Source organism: Tupaia chinensis, unplaced genomic scaffold (assembly GCF_000334495.1).
Source record: "Tupaia chinensis unplaced genomic scaffold, TupChi_1.0 Scaffold144378_1, whole genome shotgun sequence".
In the NCBI taxonomy this organism is placed as follows: domain Eukaryota; kingdom Metazoa; phylum Chordata; class Mammalia; order Scandentia; family Tupaiidae; genus Tupaia; species Tupaia belangeri.
The window spans coordinates 3,649,330-3,669,067 of NW_006204238.1; the positions used below are offsets into that span (position 1 = coordinate 3,649,330).

The 19,738-nt window shown below is 38.1% G+C and overlaps 1 protein-coding gene across 1 annotated transcript in view; it reads left to right on the plus strand.

Annotated features, from left to right (window-relative positions):
• PLCXD3 (phosphatidylinositol specific phospholipase C X domain containing 3) overlaps nucleotides 1-17,210 on the plus strand; it is a 170,879-nt gene extending 153,669 nt beyond the window's left edge. The window contains exon 3 of the mRNA XM_006166968.2: nucleotides 13,778-17,210. Coding sequence (XP_006167030.1) covers nucleotides 13,778-13,931 — 154 coding nt within the window. The 3' untranslated portion in view covers nucleotides 13,932-17,210. The remainder of the gene's footprint in view (nucleotides 1-13,777) is intronic.
• The last annotated feature ends 2,528 nt before the right edge of the window (nucleotides 17,211-19,738 follow it).

Sequence of the window (19,738 nt, forward strand, 5' to 3'; positions counted from 1 at the left end):
GCTGATTTCAATTTTTAGTTAAAAAATATTTATTAATTCTTTCACTTGAAAATAGTGCTATCTGTCTGAAACAGTTTCCTGTCAGAGAAACTAGCATACCAGGAGATTCTTCCTTGGCCTTGATTTCTCCCAAGGGCATGTGGCAGTGACCTGTGCAGTCATCACAGACAGTAGTCATCACTAACGTTGCTCCTGTCACTCATGCCTTACTCACCACTAAATTTCCTTTGTGGAACTTTTCAAACTTGAACCCCAGCTCCTGAAAGAAGATTTTTCCAGTCTAGAGTGATGAATACATGAGATTTAAAAAATTGTTCTGTTCTACAGCAGAGAAACTATGAACACGTGCATTCATTTAGTCTTACAACTTTTGGTTATTTGATAAAACCAATGTATTTTGTGGTCCCTGAGTAATACTGGTATTTCAATATATTAGTTATCTAAATCACTTTATAGCAGTGATAATGTTATCCATTTTTAGCGATAATATGTGTAGTCAGGTTCACTTGTGGGAAAAATGCACCAATATAAGGCAGACTGTGGGGAATGCTAGTCATCACATCCCTGGCTCTTTGATTATTTCACCAAGGTATAACTGAGACAGGGACCCAGGAAAGCAGCATCTATAGAAAAGAGAAAATGATTATATCTCTAGGTGGTACTGTATAAAACTTTGGAAGTTAGTTGATATGCCGGAAGTGCACACACTCACGCATGCACACACGCACACACACACACACACACACACACACATTTATCTATTCTGAATGTTCAACAGCTCTCCATTTGCTTGCCAGATGGCTCCTCTCTGGGGCCCGTGTCTTCACTTCTGTGCTAACCTGAATCAATCCTAGCACCACTTTTAAAGACTTAGCCCTATAAACCACCCCTGAAATAACCAGGACTGGGTATGATCCGATATAAGAAAGCATTTTATTTCATATAAATAATAATTTTTGCAACACTATAAATGAATGTGAAGAAAAATTTAATTAAGAAAAAAAGGCTACCGGTGTTCTTTTAGATTCCCTAAACAATCAGAAACAGTTGTTAGTACCACTTCTCTTCCATACAGCATATTCTTTGTTTAATGACTCTGAGACTCAATAGCTAGTTAATTAAGGACTTAATTAAAGCTAAAGTGCCCACCAGCCCTATGGGAGGGCCACATTATTGTCATTATGTCACATTATATACTCTGCTTCTCTATTTGCTAAGTTCAGACTCCATCAGCAGGTGGATAATTTACATGGTTGACAATGCATACTTGTATATTTGTGTGAGTGAAAACTGTGTAGAAAACTATATTTACTTTTATCATTTCTCTGTATCTTTTGACATCTTCACTCTAAAGCAACACAGAAAAGACTTACCTAGATGGCTATCATTCCCTGAGAATATCATTGCTTCTGCCACCTGGAACGACCTCTTAAAGATCCATACTTTCTCTTCCCTCGTCTGCTTTCACTCCTTAGTTTCCAGCCACTGTCTTACTACGAGAGTCTCTGAGCTACAGAGGGAGAAGAATGTGTAAGGTAGCACACTCATGCTCTCTTCTAGAAGTAAAGCTGCTTTCCCTCCACCACGTCCTCTAGGAATGCCCAGTACCTGTCTGCTTCCTTCAGAAGAAGCTATTGAAGAATTCCAGAAAAATGGCGATCATGTAACTAGTAGGAATGTTAAAGGACAAATAGTCAAAATAGTAATCTTTGGACATTATAAGAGAATCAGAATGGGGGTGTTACACTCTACAGCCAAGTTAGAAAATTGAATTATTTCCCAAGTACCTCTTCTAGAGGACATATAGATAAAATGAAGTGCTTAGAGGAGAGTGACAAGGACAACAATTCCAAACGGAATCATCAAAAGGAAGGAAATAGGAATGTTTAAGAAGGATAAGGGGAGTTACAGATCGTGGGAATAGGGTGCGGGTAGAGGAATAACAATTATTTTCAGTTATTCAAAGAAGCATCGTGTTGAAAAGGAATAGGCTTATTCTGTAGGACTTAAGTAAGACCAGGAAGTGGTCAGAACTAACTTTTTTTCCCAATTATTTTATTCAATTCTATTTATTTATTTATCTATTTATTTATACTAATTTTACCAGGGAGGGGGAGAGTGAGAGAGAGAGAAGGAAAGTGTAAGAGAGAGCAAGAGAGGGAAAGTGAGAAAACAAGCCACCAGGTCCAAGACTTGAGCCGTGGTCAGCCATGTGGGAGTCCAGTGCCTTTATCCACCATGCCACCTGCCAGCCCCGAGAACTAACCTTTCAACACTGAGCTCAGCTTTCTGATTTTGACTAGTGAGAGCATCACAATCTGAAAGCTATGAATTCTGAGACTCTAAACCATGGCAGAGTCAATTCTTTGAAAAGGATATTATACTGCAATAATTGCAGAACAGTGTTCTGAGAACACGGTGACAGCCACTGTTGGCTTGTGGGTGTGTGTGTGTTTATGTGTGTGGATGTGTGTACTATGTCAGTAGGGGTAGAAGAGCTATCAATATGGGTCAGATATGTCTGAGAAACACCAGCTTAAAAATAGCTAAATAAGTTCATACTTTAGGACATCTCAACGTGTGAATCAGGATTTTTTTTTTTTTAGTTTAGTTTTTGGAGAGGTTTTTGCTATAGGACATGTGTGCTCGCCAAAAAGACAGAAAGAGACAGAGAGACAGAAAGCGAGAAATCACCCCCCGGGGGAATGGCCACACTGCAAGAAGTTGCACAAAATACTATGCACAAAAGGCCATATGATGTGATCCATATCCCCCAGCTTCTACTGGGCAGTTTAGACTAGAAAATGTTCCCACTGGGGTGACCATGACAAACACTTCTTTGACAGTAGCTTTGGGCACGCATGCACATGTGCCCAGTGTGAGTTTATGCCACTGGGTCTAGGACTAGAATCACAGTCGACTACATGGGAATCCAGCGACATAGCCATTATGCCAACTGCTGGTCCCAGGATATGTGTTTAATATGCTATTACATGTATGTGAACAGGGATGAGGAAAATCTTAGACTCTGAACAATGTATAAATGGCTCAGAATATTTAAAGCTACCCTCAAAGAAATATTTGTCATGGTCACCCCAGTGGGAACATTTTCTAGTCTAAACTACCCAGAGGAAGTTGAGGGATATGGATCCTTAACTAATTTGATGAGGGAAATCTTTTACCTTAGGAATATATTTAATATCTCATGAAGCATTTTTCTGTGGAACTCAGATTAAGAGACATTTTTGTAGAGAACGTGGTCACTGTTTATAAATGCCTTAGTGACATTTTCAAACACGATATCCCCTGACATTTTGCTGAATGGGGCAAGAAGAAAATGTGCCCAAAAGAGGGATGATATGTTACCAAATAAGACACATATGTGGCACTTGTATGGTCTGGCAATATTCGTTGTACATTATTAAGTTCCTAGGAATTTTCCACATTGCCGAAAATTGATAAAATGGTCAAATAGTTTTAAAACTGTCAGTATGTGATTTCCTAAAGATACAGTCAACAGATAGCACAATGAAAAATACTCTTTTAACTCAGACTAATTGACTTAAAATTTTGTTCTCTATTGATACTATTAACAGACTGAATTTGTAAGAATCCTATCAGTAGTAAGTTATAGAACTAACAGTATAATGAATATCATTGTCTGGCAGAGGAGATGACATATTCCTCCATCCTTTGCACTTGCAGTTGTCATTGATTAAAGAGGAAAAGGCCAAAGAAGTCACCTCTGATAATTGTGTGTAATTACGTAGGCCCCCAGACACACTATCACATTAGCACCTGGGATGTTACTATCAAATTAAATGTGACTCGTGTTCATTCTGCCTATTCACATTTTCTCTAAGGAATGTGAAATTTTTGAATCTGGCCTTTTTAAAATAATTGAACACCTGATTTGTGCCTTTAATCACAGTCATCTTTGAAAGAAATGCCAGGGATAAGAAGTTGCACAAAATACTACGCATAAAAGGCCATAATGATGGGTTCCATATCCCCCAGCTTCTGCTGGGCAGTTTAGACTAGAAAAGGGTTCCACTGGGGTGACCATGACAAACATTTCTTTGATGGTAGCTTTAAATATTCTGAGCCATTTAGACATTATTCAGAGCTTAATGATCTCTAGCGAGAAATCCAGGCAGAAGCCTGAGGTGACTGTGTGGTCACTGACAACAAGGAGTCTAGCTTGGGCAGCGTTTCTGCTCCGCCATAGCAGGCCACGGCCTGCACAGTACACTGTGCTAAGCACAAGTGCAATTTCGTTCAGGGGAGCCCTGCCGAGAAAACCTTCTAAAGCCCATTGAAGAACTACTCTGATTGCTTTTAAGAAATGTGAATGTGATTTTGATTTTTTTAACCTCATTAAGTTTATCAGAGGCCATCCTTGACTCCTACTCTGGGTGTAACGGAGACTTTACGATCACCGAATATCCTGCTGTCTAAACTGGAGATTAAACAGATGCTGAGATACTGAGATTTGTGTGCAGAAGGTTTACTCTGGAGTTCTCTCACGATCAACACGTGTGAGAGAGTGAAAGAACCGGGACTTCATAGGAGGGGGGAAATTGGGCTGTGAAGCAATCAGAACAAAAGCTTCCACCAAGCCTAGGGAAGTTCTGGAGCTGGACTGAGCCTTCAGAGTTGTCGCACCTTGAGGCAAGTGCCTTTATACACTCCTCCCTAAGAGCTATCATTGGACACAAGTTTTCCCCAGAAAAGGTGTGTGACTTTGAATGAGGTAGTTCTCCTTGGTCCAGGACAATTCCCAGACGGAAGCTCAGCTGGAAATTGATAGCCAACAACACTCTCAGAAGCTGGGAGGATGAGCACTCTTCAGTCTGAAAGGGAAAATCTGGGTGGTTCATTTCCATAGTCACTACCCATCTGAGTAACAGAGAAACTTTTTCTAATCACCTACCTTAAAGTCACCCAAAACTAAGAAAAACAAGAAGGCAGTTATTTTATTTACTCTCTACTGTGTGCTAGGTGCTTTAGGCATCAGCACTAATAACAGAGTACAACTGGCCTAGCAAGTGCTTCTCTCTTAGACATTATCCTAAGTTCTACATATGCTATTTAATTTAGTCTCCATGATTCAAATGTACTCTTATTAGCCTCTCATATGAGTGAGGAAATCAAAGCTAGAAAAATTCAGTCTGCTCCAGAGTCCTCACTTTTATTGTATTAGTTTATTTCATTCTTTAAAAATACACTTGCAGGCCAGCCAGTGGCATGGTGGTTGAAGTGACTGAGTCCTACATGGCCAACTATGTTGTCCTAGACTTGATAGCTTGGAAAACATGCTGGATGCATGTACGTGGTTACCAAAATCATGAGAGGAAAATATGGGATTGTGGTGTGGCCATTCTCCTTGAGTTGTCTTCTCACTTTTTCTCTTTCTCTTTTTCTTCTTCTGGTGAGTGCACATACCCAATAGCAAACTAATAAATAAATAAATAATATGCTTGAAGTATGGAAGTATGTACCATTACTGTCCTTATATTACAAGGAGAAAAAATGAGGACAGGCAAGGTTAAGTGACCTTCTGGAGGTCACACATTGTCACAGTTCAGTTATCTGTTTCCAAAGCTGCTCTTTCGATTGTGCCTGTATTGATTGTAGAGTCTGTTAAAACACAATAAATACTCACTTAACTTATGAGTCCTTGGAGAGCAATTATTATTTCGCCTCATGAATTTGTAAGAGTCCATGGAATATTTCCTTTGGAATTGAAATGTGTGCTAATATAAAGGACAGCAGCTAGCTTATGGCCAACAGAGACCTCATGGGTGTCTCTTTTTTCCAAAGTTTCCATGCAAAGCCTTCAGAGCATGAAAGCAATTTCCATTTATAGTAGTAGTTAAAGTTGTTCTGGAATTAGTCCCATAGTCACAGTGAAAGCAGGAACCATTTCTGAGTCATTACATACTACCCAACAACTGCCGCATGGTAGGGGATTAATAAACATTTGATGACAGTGTGAGCAAAAACATGAATGCCATGAAGACAAGTAGGCCCCAGAATTTCACCACTGAGGACCTCTTCATTTCCCCTCACAGAACCCTTCTCCTTTTTTTTTTTTTTTTGAGAGGTTTTCGCTATAGGGTGTGTGCGCTCGCCAGACAGACAGAGAGAGACAGAGAGAGACAGAGAGACAGAAAGCCAGAAATCACCCCCCAGGGGGAATGGCCACGCCGCAATCCCTTCTCCTCCATTCTCCTCTCGGGATCTTGGGCACACATGCACATGCGCCCGGCATGAGTTTTAAGCCACTGAGTCCAGGATGCAAACTGCGGTCGACTACATGGGAGTCCAGTGACATAGCCACTATGCTAACTGCTGGTCCCAGAGCCCTTCTCCTTTTACTAAATGTGCATTTCATAAGCAATACTACACTTTTCCAATGTTAAAATGAAAGGCATCAGAAATTTACTAGGACTTCTAGTAAGTGATAGGTAGTCAATCACTGCACTGAATGATAAAATGATCCTGCCAACAGTAAAGAAAGGTGGCATTTTAGCTAACATGTGTGATCACAGATCTTGGGTAACTGATTTCTGTTGTAGCTTTCAACATTATCACCCCTGATATTCCTAGTTCCAGCAACCACAAGCTGAGAATCATTGAAAGAGGAGAGATCAACCCAGAGAGTTTTTCAGACATTTATTCTGAGCAAAACCAGATAATGTCCTTTCAGAACAATTTCAGTGGCAACTCTTTCTTAGGAAATGGAAATCTTTCCAAAGTGGAGAAAGGAAAAACAGGTGCTCGCAGACAGAAACCTTACGTTTTGAGAGAGGTAAATTGTTTCTGAGCTTTGAGTACCTAAATTCCCCCATGCATTTGCACCCGTAAGGGGCTACCTGGTACCAAGAAAAACTGAAGTGAGAATACTTGATACCATACAGAAGTGTTTGTTACGCTGAGACTGTACCCTTGAAAGGAAAGCCATTGTCTGTCTCCTGCCAACCTGAATCTTATTAATATACTGAAGGGTCTCTTTGTTTAGAATCCACAAAGCTTTCTTTTTTGCTTCGTTTCCTTGGAAAATTAGTAGATAGAACTGTCCCTGCACACCAGGCAGGCGGGCTGTGCTCCCATTCTGTCTCCAGGCAGGGTTTGTGACTCATTCTGAAACATTGGCTTGGAGTGCATGGTGAGCCTGAGGACATAGTACATTTTATGACCTCTAAACACCATATTTCTTGTGTTTATATGATCTTATTTTAATCGAAAATGGGTTTTTAATGGTTTTTCTAGCCAGAACAAAAGCACTGCCATTGCCATCATGAAACTGAATTAGTGGCACCTTTTGCTTTGATTTGATTGCATTGCTTTTTGTTAAACAACACAGAAATCAAAGTAAATAAATAAGTTACTGGAGTAAGGTGAGATATACCCCTTTGAATTTTTTCCTTTGAAGACTTAGTATAGTTAGGTTGTGGTGAGGCTTGGTCAGTCCCTGTGCCCCAAGTTTCTGGTGTGACAGCAACTCTGTGTTCATAGCCTGTGACTTTTTGAGAGGTTTTCGCTATAGGGTGTGTGCGCTCGCCAGACAGACAGAGAGAGACAGAGAGAGACAGAGAGACAGAAAGCCAGAAATCACCCCCCAGGGGGAATGGCCACGCCGCAATCCCTTCTCCTCCATTCTCCTCTCGGGATCTTGGGCACACATGCACATGCGCCCGGCATGAGTTTTAAGCCACTGAGTCCAGGATGCAAACTGCGGTCGACTACATGGGAGTCCAGTGACATAGCCACTATGCTAACTGCTGGTCCCAGAGCCCTTCTCCTTTTACTAAATGTGCATTTCATAAGCAATACTACACTTTTCCAATGTTAAAATGAAAGGCATCAGAAATTTACTAGGACTTCTAGTAAGTGATAGGTAGTCAATACTGACACTGAATGATAAAATGATCCTGCCAACAGTAAAGAAAGGTGGCATTTTAGCTAACATGTGTGATCACAGATCTTGGGTAACTGATTTCTGTTGTAGCTTTCAACATTATCACCCCTGATATTCCTAGTTCCAGCAACCACAAGCTGAGAATCATTGAAAGAGGAGAGATCAACCCAGAGAGTTTTTCAGACATTTATTCTGAGCAAAACCAGATAATGTCCTTTCAGAACAATTTCAGTGGCAACTCTTTCTTAGGAAATGGAAATCTTTCCAAAGTGGAGAAAGGAAAAACAGGTGCTCGCAGACAGAAACCTTACGTTTTGAGAGAGGTAAATTGTTTCTGAGCTTTGAGTACCTAAATTCCCCCATGCATTTGCACCCGTAAGGGGCTACCTGGTACCAAGAAAAACTGAAGTGAGAATACTTGATACCATACAGAAGTGTTTGTTACGCTGAGACTGTACCCTTGAAAGGAAAGCCATTGTCTGTCTCCTGCCAACCTGAATCTTATTAATATACTGAAGGGTCTCTTTGTTTAGAATCCACAAAGCTTTCTTTTTTGCTTCGTTTCCTTGGAAAATTAGTAGATAGAACTGTCCCTGCACACCAGGCAGGCGGGCTGTGCTCCCATTCTGTCTCCAGGCAGGGTTTGTGACTCATTCTGAAACATTGGCTTGGAGTGCATGGTGAGCCTGAGGACATAGTACATTTTATGACCTCTAAACACCATATTTCTTGTGTTTATATGATCTTATTTTAATCGAAAATGGGTTTTTAATGGTTTTTCTAGCCAGAACAAAAGCACTGCCATTGCCATCATGAAACTGAATTAGTGGCACCTTTTGCTTTGATTTGATTGCATTGCTTTTTGTTAAACAACACAGAAATCAAAGTAAATAAATAAGTTACTGGAGTAAGGTGAGATATACCCCTTTGAATTTTTTCCTTTGAAGACTTAGTATAGTTAGGTTGTGGTGAGGCTTGGTCAGTCCCTGTGCCCCAAGTTTCTGGTGTGACAGCAACTCTGTGTTCATAGCCTGTGACTCCTAAAACACATTTACATTCAAGGCTATGGCCAAGTAGTTCTGAATAACCCTGGAACACATTTGAATGACACCATCATAGCTATCATCACCAGGATGTGAGGATGACTGTGGGAGGAGGATAGGTTTGATCTTCACAGTAACACCAAAGTATTGAGTGTTTTTTTAAGTTTTTGCCACAGGGTGCATGTGCTCACCAGAGAAGAGAGAGAAAGACAGTGAGAGGGAAAAATGAAAAATTGCCACCCCAGTGAGGATGGCCACACTGCAATCCCTTCTCCTCCATTCTCCTCCTGGGATTTTGGGCACATATGCACACACACCTGGCATGATTTTCAAGCTTCCAGGTCCAGGACTTGAACCATGTACAGCCTTGTGAAAGTCCAGAGCTTTAACTACTATGCCACCTGCCAGCCCTAACCTCAAAGTATTATTATATTCCTATTTTATAATTAGAGAAAATTGCTCAGCAGGTTTGCATAATATATGCAAGATTATAAATAAAATGCATTACTCTAGTTAGGACCAGAACTCAAATTTCTCCAATACAGTTGTTGTGAGAGGTTTGTTAGTTGGCTTTTTAATTAATTAATTAATTATTTTAGGGTTTTGGCATAGGGTACATGTGCTTACTAGAGGGAAACAGAGACAGTGAAAGGGAAAGTGAGAAATAACCTCCCAGGCGGGACGGGCATGCTGCAATCTTTTCTTCACATTCTCTTCCTGGGACTTTGGGCACACCCGCACATCCACTCAGAAGGATTTTCAAGCTGCTGGATCTGGGACAGTCAGCCATGTGGGAATCCAGCACCTTAACCTCAAACCACCTGCTGATATTTTGTTTGTCAGTCTTTTATATTTATGACTATGATTTTTTTTATGAAAAGTGTACAGGCTCTGATAGATATGGATAATGGATTTCAATGCTGTGTGCTATCTACACTCATAAAACTATGCTTAAGGAATAAAAAATGTAAAGAAAAATGTTCTTTACCTAAATTTGGATGGGATGGATTGGCATAATATCTGGGCCAAAAATAGTGTTCAACACTATCATTGAGAAATTGCCAATTAGTTATATACATTCTCAATGGAAAATATTGCCCCAGTAGGGGCAAAAATTGGTTCTTTGAAGATCAAATAAAAAGTTTGTTCTTGTTATATGTAAAGCCAGTATAAGAACTTTGTATGCACAGATATATGAAGAATACATTCTAGCCATGGAATTAAAATTTCATGGAGAAGGAGGGCAAGTAGGAAAAAAGTATTTGAAAAGGCTCCTTGATGGGCAATCATCTTAAAAAAAAAAAAAGGTTAAGAAATGTTACTTTAAATACTTGTTGTTAACTTCAGTAGCATTTGCTATTTTTAATCCAATATCATGAGTCTTCTTCTTAACATAATTCTTCTTATGACTGTCTGAGTATTTGACATTCGACTTGGCATTAGTGCTTGTTTTGTCTTTGGTATCATATTGACTTTAGGAAAGTGTGTCTGAACAGAAAATAGAAGTATTCTCATGGCTCAGAGGAATGATACTTTAAACGTAATGCTCGTTTTTCATCTAAGGATGATATGGTATTCCAGAAGAATGTTTCATTAATCTTCAAAGCAATCTATTTTACAGAGAAATAGAAAAGAGCACTTGTGTGTTCTCTGGCTTTTCTCCATGGGATAACAATTAGTTGTTTTAAATTCAAGCTCATGAATTTTAATCTCAGAGCAGTACAGAGCATCTGAGGAGCTCTGATGATAGTGGTTCTAAGAAGGAGATTGGGTTGCTCAGGTACCTTCTATAACCTAGTACCTAAGGAATATGGTGAATAACCTGTTCAGTTAAGGTTAATACAGAGACAGGACAGGCCTTAGCATTACTCTTTTCTACTCTGTGCCTTACTTCTCAAGGCGAGTATGTCTGTTGAAAACACATTCTTCCCAGGAAATGTACCAGTATTGATGCTCTTTTCAAAGAGTGCTTGCTCCTTCTAAATTGCAAAAGTGATGCTGCATTCACTAAAGAGCTGCTTCAATGGTTCTAGCAAGTCCAGAAGATAAAATAATGGGATTCAAATGTGAATGGATACACACATGTTGCCACAACTGTCTCTCTAATGAATTAGAATACACTGTGTCTGTGCTCCAGGTAGCCAGACTTTTCATTTTAAGGTAGAATTCTCCTCTGAAACTATTGCTGTGATAACCATATTTTCCAACCTGCTATATGATTTTCTGAGGGCACAGGGCCTTTGGGATCCATCTAATGCTCTTTAAAAAGCAGCTGGATCCTCCCTATCTGCACCCTACAGGAAAAAGTATATGCTAAAAGATATGGATCAGGATTTTAAAGATATTGCACAGAGGCTTAGTGTAGTCCAAAGCAGTTGACTTAGTTTTCCAGGATAGGTTGAGTTTGTTTTGACAAGATAAACTTCCTGAGAAATAAACATGTATTACACTACATACTACCTCACTCAAGTCTTCTAAGTTTCCAAAAGAATGGCTCACTTCTTTCTTTGATTATCATTACAGTATTCTTCTGATTTCCTTTATATACCCACTTCTCTTTCTCTTTTATTGAATCAACCTTTTCTGCCTATCCCTTAAATGCTGCTGATCTTCCAATTTTCCGTGTTCCTCGATAAAATCTTCCCAGGTGTTCTCCTCCACTCTTATAACCCTAACTATTTTCTATATGTGAAGGCTCCCGACCAACTCTGTACTGAATACCAGGCCTGTACTGAGTTGCATTTGAGAGCTCAATTTATGTGTCCCAAAGTCATCTCAACATCAACATGTCTTAGATTAATTTAGCACCTCTGCTGGTCCATCTTTACTCCTATCTTTGCAAGATTAGTGATGATGCCCACCTGTCAGAATACTGCTAAAAATTTAGGCATAACTCACAGCCTCTTTCTCCTGTTACATATACATCCCATCTCACATCAGATGTCATTTTATCTTTTTAGTCTCTTTCAAATATATCCACTACTGCTACTACAATTCAAGCAACCATTATCTATGGTCTGGATTATCTCAGCAGCCCTTTAATTGTTATTTCTGCCCGGAATCTTGTTCTCTCTTAAAAAATCTACACAGAAGGTAAATTAAATCTCAAATACAATGATACAATTTCCCTCTTAACACCTTTCAATTGTAACATACTTTTCAAGGCCTTCTATCATCTCCAGTATCTTCCAAGACTTCCTTAAATTTTGTTGATCAACTCTGAATTCTTTAAACTCATCATTCTCTCTTGCCCTCTCCCTATCTCTTTCTTCCTCCCTCTCCATGTCATCCAGAAATTTAATGTTCACGTGTTTTTCTCACATTTTCCTTGCTAATACACTGTCATGTCTCTGGCCTCAGTTTATTTATCTCTTTATCATGGAGGCCTCCTTTCCTGCCACACTCAAGTCAGTGTATGCTTCACTTCAAAAAGGCATTGCACATCATCATCATTACCTGTATGTCTCAGCCCACTTTCCTTCTTCCTCAGCACATATCATGTTTCTGTCAATGAACAAAGAAATGCTCTTTCTTTCCTCTGCCTGAAAACTGTATTCACCATCTTCCATCTCCCATTCCCGTATTTATTCAGCCAGATCTTCCTAATATCTCAATACTCAGCTCAGGGGGAATTCATTTGGAAGATTTTTCCTGACTTCCCAGGCTATGCTAGGTGAGTTTCCTCCCTGCTGTCATAGTAATAAATGAACTCTTATAGTGAAGTCAGATTACGGCATGTCTCTGCTTAAGATTCTCCAAAGGGTACCCATTCTACATAGAGTAAACCTCAAAGTCCTTACATTGGCCAACAGCGACTTCCATGATCCCTTTCCTTATTATCTCTGTGACTTATTTTATTACTCTCCTTTTCCTTTCTCCAAGTTTAGGCATGTTACCCATTAAAGCATTGCAGTCGTTGGATGCTTTTCCTAGACAGCTACTTGACCAACTCCATCATCTCCTTCAAACCTTTGTACAAATGTCCCTCTACCAATGAAGCTTACTAAGTCATCCTATTTTAAGCTGTAATCTGTATCACTCCTCCCCATCTACATGGTATTAATTTTCTTTTTCTTTTTTTTTTTTTTTTTGGTCCCATTTTTATAGCACCTATTCCCTCCTTTCAAACAATATAATTTATTTATAATTATTATTTATTCTCTTCCTCTCCTTATGAGAACATAAACTTCCTAAAGGCAGATATTTTCATCCGTTTTTGTTCACTGGAGTTTTCCAAATACCTACAATAGTGTCTGGGACTTAATGGGTACTCCGTAAATGTATTTGGAGAAATGAATCCTAATTTGTATTATATTATAATTTTCTTCTTTGTCCACCTGCCCACCACTGAACTGTGAACTTTTTGAAGGCAAGGATTTTTGCTATTGTGTCTGTTTACAATGTATTACATTTCCTCCAAAAATACAAGATTCATTATAAATACTTGCTAAGTGCATGCATTTCTCTTTGGCTTCACTACCACGTAGTTTAGTAGGGTTTATGATATGGTACACTAAACCAGAATAGGAATGCAAGAAAGTTGTTTTCTTAGTGGAGAAGCTTCCCTATAAGCTAGCACAGTATCTGAGATCTCCAAAGGTGAAGTGTCCAATGTAGACCCATCTAGTGAATATTTTTCCTGAAGACTTTCTTTAAATGTTAAGATCTCACCGTTGTTCATTGGCCTTTCCCCCCATCTGTCTCTATACTTAGGACATTTATTTTAATGATTAGAAAAATAAAGGGAATTAAAGAGTTTGAAAAATAATGCTTTGCCTCCTGTAATTTATGTTTTTGTTTTCTTTTGTAGAGCTCTTCCTGCCATGATGCAGTGGGTCCGCACGCAGAAGCCAGGAGAGAGTGGCATCAATATTGTCACTGCCGACTTTGTAGAACTTGGTGATTTTATCAGCACTGTCATAAAGCTCAACTATGTCTTTGATGAAGGAGAAGCCAACACTTGATAGTACTGTCTGGAGTGTCCATGAATAAGCTAGAGAAGACTCAATGTATTAGGCATATTATCTATAAACAGTGATCTTCCTCTTCCACTGAGTCTCTGAAGGGATTAGGGCTGATAGTGGGTGGGAAAAGGGGGAAACCATTTCTTCAGTGATTAAATTATATTCTGCATTGTTATAAATATTTCATTTCCCACTTGATTAGCAAAATCTACTTCTAGTGTTAGGGATACAAAACAACCAGTGAATTTTGTTTTCAAAATTAGTCTTTGTAATGTTAACTCCTGAGTGTTTACTTCTTGCATTTTCTAATTTCAGCCTAGGGCTCTTCCACTCTCTATAGCCTCTAACCTCTCTGCTGCCTCACGCTTGCTCTTTTTAATGAGATGCTAAATGGGACTCAAAACAATTGAATGCCCAGCATAATGTGCATTACATTGTCGTACTGAAATTTGTTTTGTGGGATTTGGTATAGTATTCTGTAGTCATCTGCAATTGGACAGTCATAGCTAACTTTTGGTCATAGAACATATGCATCAAATCAGTTTCCCTGCGTCAGTAATATTGGAGACCATTATCAGTGATTTTTGTGTTATATGAAAATAATAGTGTTTCACAGTATTTCTATTTAAGGCAGCTATGAATATAGAGTAAAAACTTTTTTGGAAAAACTATGAGTGCCAACTCCGTACAGAAAAACAGGAGGGCTGAGGAGAGATAGATGTCATTTTAATTCAGTAATCGCTTAAATAAAATTGCCCTGCAGATGCCCAGTAAATAATAAATAATAGCAGGTATGTTAAAATCAGGAAATGAACTCTTTAGAAAAAAACCTTTCTTAGCAATTCTCAACAAAGAAAAAAAAGGAAAGAAAAACTGCACAAACTCTCCTATGAGATTGAGATTTCTAAATATGGAAAATCTCAAAGTCTTATTTAAGATGCTTCAACTCAAATTTTTGACTTGAAAGGAGAAAAGGAAAAAGGTGACAGAAAAAGTTAGGGCAATGTTTGGAAACTATTTCAAATCACGAAGATACATGAAATACACTTAGGAAATTCTTGAAATATGTGTGGCCTGGGAAGGCTTGTTTAAAATTACTACCACCTGATCTCTTCTGTGTTCCAGCCCACCGCAGGGGCAAGAATAAGGCAGAGGCAAAAGTTTCTACAAAGTTTCTGTGGTCTAACATTTGATAGTTCAGCTCTACAGGAAAGATCAAAACACAATTTTGAGTGTTGTTTTCTCCTTGGTGTCTTTAGATAGTTGACAAGTCTAAAATAATCCTAAAAAGAGCACAATAATCCTTACCTATCTGCCTCAAGTAGAAATTGGAAAACATTTATAAAAATCTATAGAACTTCTGGTAATTATTATTTTATCTTTATATTTAGAAATTATTACACCTCAATAGTTTCCTGGGACAACACAGCCCATACAAATAGAACCTTAGAGACATAAAAGCATGCCTTCAGCTTTTAATTAATTTTAATATAGGACTTAAGGCTTAATTGTTTAGAACTAGATAAGGGAGCTGATTTCAAGATTATATAAATCAAGGTTATAAATAATCAAGGGTTAATTTCAAGATTATAAATACTCATTATCAGAAAATAGTACTAATTAGAAACTGCAGGGAGGAAATTGAAATTGTTTAAAATTAAGAAAATGTTTATGAAGAGTATGTAGTTACCTAAGGTAGACCAAGTAGCATGCATGTACACAAGACAGATACATTGTACAATTTCAATCATATGTATACAGCTTGCTATACACAATATACCAACACATACCAACTTCTGTGCAGGCAAATAGATACGACTACACACTCACACCAATAAAGACAGACACAGTACAATTCTTCTAAAATGAAAACAATAATATTAAATAATTCAACTTTAGGACTTAAACCTTTAACAGTGTGTCAAAATGAGGGGCAAGACTTTTGAAAGTGGAATAACTGATCACATTGAGATATTTTTGTAAAAATATTCTAGCTTATTTATAAATATCATTCTTTTCCTCTTTCCACTTTCTCCTCCCTTGCAGTTTTATTGTCTTTCTCTTTAACCTGCTCTTTGTGTGCAACTGGATACAATTCCTTTTTTAAAGGATTGTAGATTATTAAAATTTATGTCTTGTAAATTTGCTTTCAGGGAAGATTTTCTCTCTGACTATTCATTATTCATCTCTCAGGAGTTTCTTTAGCCAGACACACTTGTAATGACACAAGGATTTAACTTGCGTTAAAGTCACAAATCCTTGTATTAAATATGTCAGAAAACAGATCTTTCAACATTTTAATGAAAAAATGAATAAAATATAGAGGTAACTATGTTGTATTTTCGTGAACTTAGATGCTTTCTTATAAAGTTCGCTTCTAATTAACGTTGTCATATTTGTCATTTGGGTGCTGGACAAAAACAAGCACGATAAAGGGTTAGACTGTGCAGTTTCTTAACTGGGGAAAGCTTGTAATTGCTATTGATATGCACACAGAAATCTTGTTAGACAGAAGGTACTTTAAGCCAATGTATGGTTTCTACATGGAATGCAGTACCTATATAACAGGCACTGAGAGTTTGATTTTGCCTTAATTTCTAAAGGACGGAAAAAGTAGAAAGGAATTGAGTGCTCCAGCTAGAAGGAGGGAATCTCTAAGAGGGATTTCTCGGGAAGGGCAATGGAGAAAAGATGCCTTGGGCTGTCTTTTGTGCAGTAGCTGCTCTAAAGCACATTTAGGGAGCAGGCTATGGGCCTTCAAGGGCATAAGAGATGATGATATGCAATCAAAGCTTACCCTCACCCTATGCTCCTTTGCCATAGCTGGTCATTGTCTTTCCAGAAAGCTAGGAGCACAAGGGCTACAAATAGATCCCAAGATGGTAGTAAATGCATCTTGGTGCACTTTTTGTTTTATTTGTTCCTTAAGACTTTATGTCGCAAGTCTTCAAGGCAAAAAAAAGAAAAAGAAAAAGAAAAAAACAAACATACAAAAACTAGAAAGAAAATCCAACCTTTACCCAATCTACAACAGGAAATTAAAGAGTGGGTGGGGTGGGGGAAAATAGGCAAAAACTTTTTTTTTTAAGTTCGCTTTCCTGTCTGTTATTTCAAAGGACCAACATCATGAATACTTCTCCTGCCATTATCATTTATGTCTCCCTTATTATCACACAATTATGTGAATACAGAGAATGAGGAGGCACCTTTTAAAAGCCTTAGGATATTCTATATGTTGACCTCAATATTCGCTTTCAGCCATACTGGGAAAACTCACTTTTCATGGAGCGCCACCTAGCAGTGAATGTATTAGAGCAGAGTGCTGGCATGTATGCACTTGTGTTCATACACACTTGCAAATACACACACATGCACATGTGCACACACACGCATACATTTCATACACGTGTAATTCCAGTTGAAACTGTACTCGAATCAACCTGATTCTATTGCTATTTTAACTCTCAAAGTCATTATTTCCTATGTTAGTATACACACACATATTTCAAATATTTAAACATCTAAAAGGAGAAAAATCACTAGAAAACCAATGAAAAACAAGACCGTCAGGAATAGGAAATGCCTGGTTGTAATAGTCTCAATAGATTGTCAATTATACTTGAAGCTGGGGAATCTGAGATGAGTTTGAATAAAAATTACACACACCACACATACACAATTTTTCACTTAAAATTGTTTCAATTTCTTTGAAGTTCTGACATGTTTTTTAGCCAAGTTTGATTGTTCAGGTTCTCCCTTATTAGGATTCCAGACTGGAAATTTGAAAGTCTCAGGAAATGCATTTTTTCATGAGTTTTTTCAGTTCTGTAGTTTTACAGATCCAATGACACAATCTTCTAACTTTGGGTGGTTCGAGTAAATGGGAGCTCCTTGGGCAACATGCTCACATTTTGAATTGCTATTAGAAAATAATGCACAGTGTCCCTCAGGATATGATAAACAAGGTTTTTAAAAGCATTTTACAGCACTTTTAGTCTTTTCAACTAGATTTCAGTGACACTGTGGTGTAAATGCTATCTTTGCCATAACTTACTGGTGGCTCTTGTGTTACATACAGTTTTAAATAATGCTCTACATTGTTTGTTTTCCCAATGACAATGATAAAATATTCTGTAGAATTTGTAAATGTGTTGATTGAATTTGTTAAAAATAGTGTAATTTTTATTTCACTTGTGATACTACTTTGTAGGTATTAGTTCTAAATGTATATTTGTATGAGTCAAAAGTTTGTGCTTGTATGGAGTATGTGTGTATAAGTACATTGTATCTTAGCCAGAGTCAAACTTATCCTAAAGAAGAAGGGCACATAAGACCAGCCTTAATTCATTGACACTTTTCATTGTTGCAATTTGGATTTAAAATTTAAACAGAAATTAGGTTTTTGTTAAAGATGCCTTTTTTTTAATCTTGTAAGGAATGTGCTATAGAATTGATCAGAGTTCCCACAAGCAAGTTGTTTGGCTTGTGGAGTACTTCATGCTTTTTTAAATTATTAAACATCAATTTATTAATCTCATCATTATACAACTAGGCTAAATTCACACTGGTTTTTATCAGCCACAGAACGAGTGTATCTCTAAATTTGTTTCTCCCAAGAAGGAATATCTATGCTTTAATATGTTTTCCATGAAAAATTATTTCTTCAAACCATTGCTTTTTAAAAATTGGACCTTCTTGTGTATAATAAACTATTCTATGAGAGTCATTAAAGGATAATCACCATGGTTCCAACATGGTTTCTTTCTCAAAAAAACAAAACAAAACACACACCAGTCTGACTTCCCCATGTGGTAGTTCAGCCATGGAAAACATATCTAACTCAAGGACCTGAACAGGTGATCATGCTCAAAGCAAAAATCATAATCTTCTTTGAGCTTAGAATTTGAGGGTAGATTATTAAATAACCTTTTCATTTTCTTTCTTTCTCCATTTTCAATTGTTTCTTTTCAATATTTAGAGTTGAATACAGAACACTCAGTAAAACTTAAATTTCTCATAAACAATCGATACATTTTAGTGTATTTCCTATATATTTCATTGGACGTACACTAAAAATAATTGTTGTGGTCTGAAATTAAATTTGACTGGGAATATATGACATATATATATATAGGGTGCATGCACTCGCCAGAAAGACAGAGAGACAGAATGCAAGAAATCACTCTCCAGGGAGGATGGCTACACCGCAATCCCTTCTCCTCCATTCTCCTTTCAGGCACATATGCCCGGCATGAGTTTAAGCCACTGGGTCCGGGACTCAAACCGTGGTCAACTATGTGGGAGTCCAGAAACATGGCCATTATGCCAACTGCTGGTCCCTATTTTTTTCACTAAATATAGAACCCTTTCCATGCTGTCTCTCTATATTTTTCAGCTACCTGTCAGATCTATTTCCCTCCATGATCAAAAGTTAAGATACCTCATGAAAATCTGTAGTCATAATTCCCTTCATAAAGGAAAATATTAGTCATATCAGGTCCCACAAATGCTTTATGAAAGACCAACTCAAACATAGATAATCAAGCAAGTTATCTTTTTGTTTTTTAAGTTTTTGCCATAGGATGTGTGTGCTGGCCTAAGAGAGATAGAGAGAGACAGAAAGAGGGAAAGTGAGAAATCCCCCCCGTGGGGGGATGGCCACACCACAACCTCTTGTCTTCCTTTTTTCTCTTGGGATTTTGGGGAGGCATGCAGGCATAGGTGCCCCATGTGATTTTCAAGCTACAGGTCCAGGGCTCTAACCGGTGTTGACTATATGGGACTCCTGCTGTCTCTGCACCATCTGC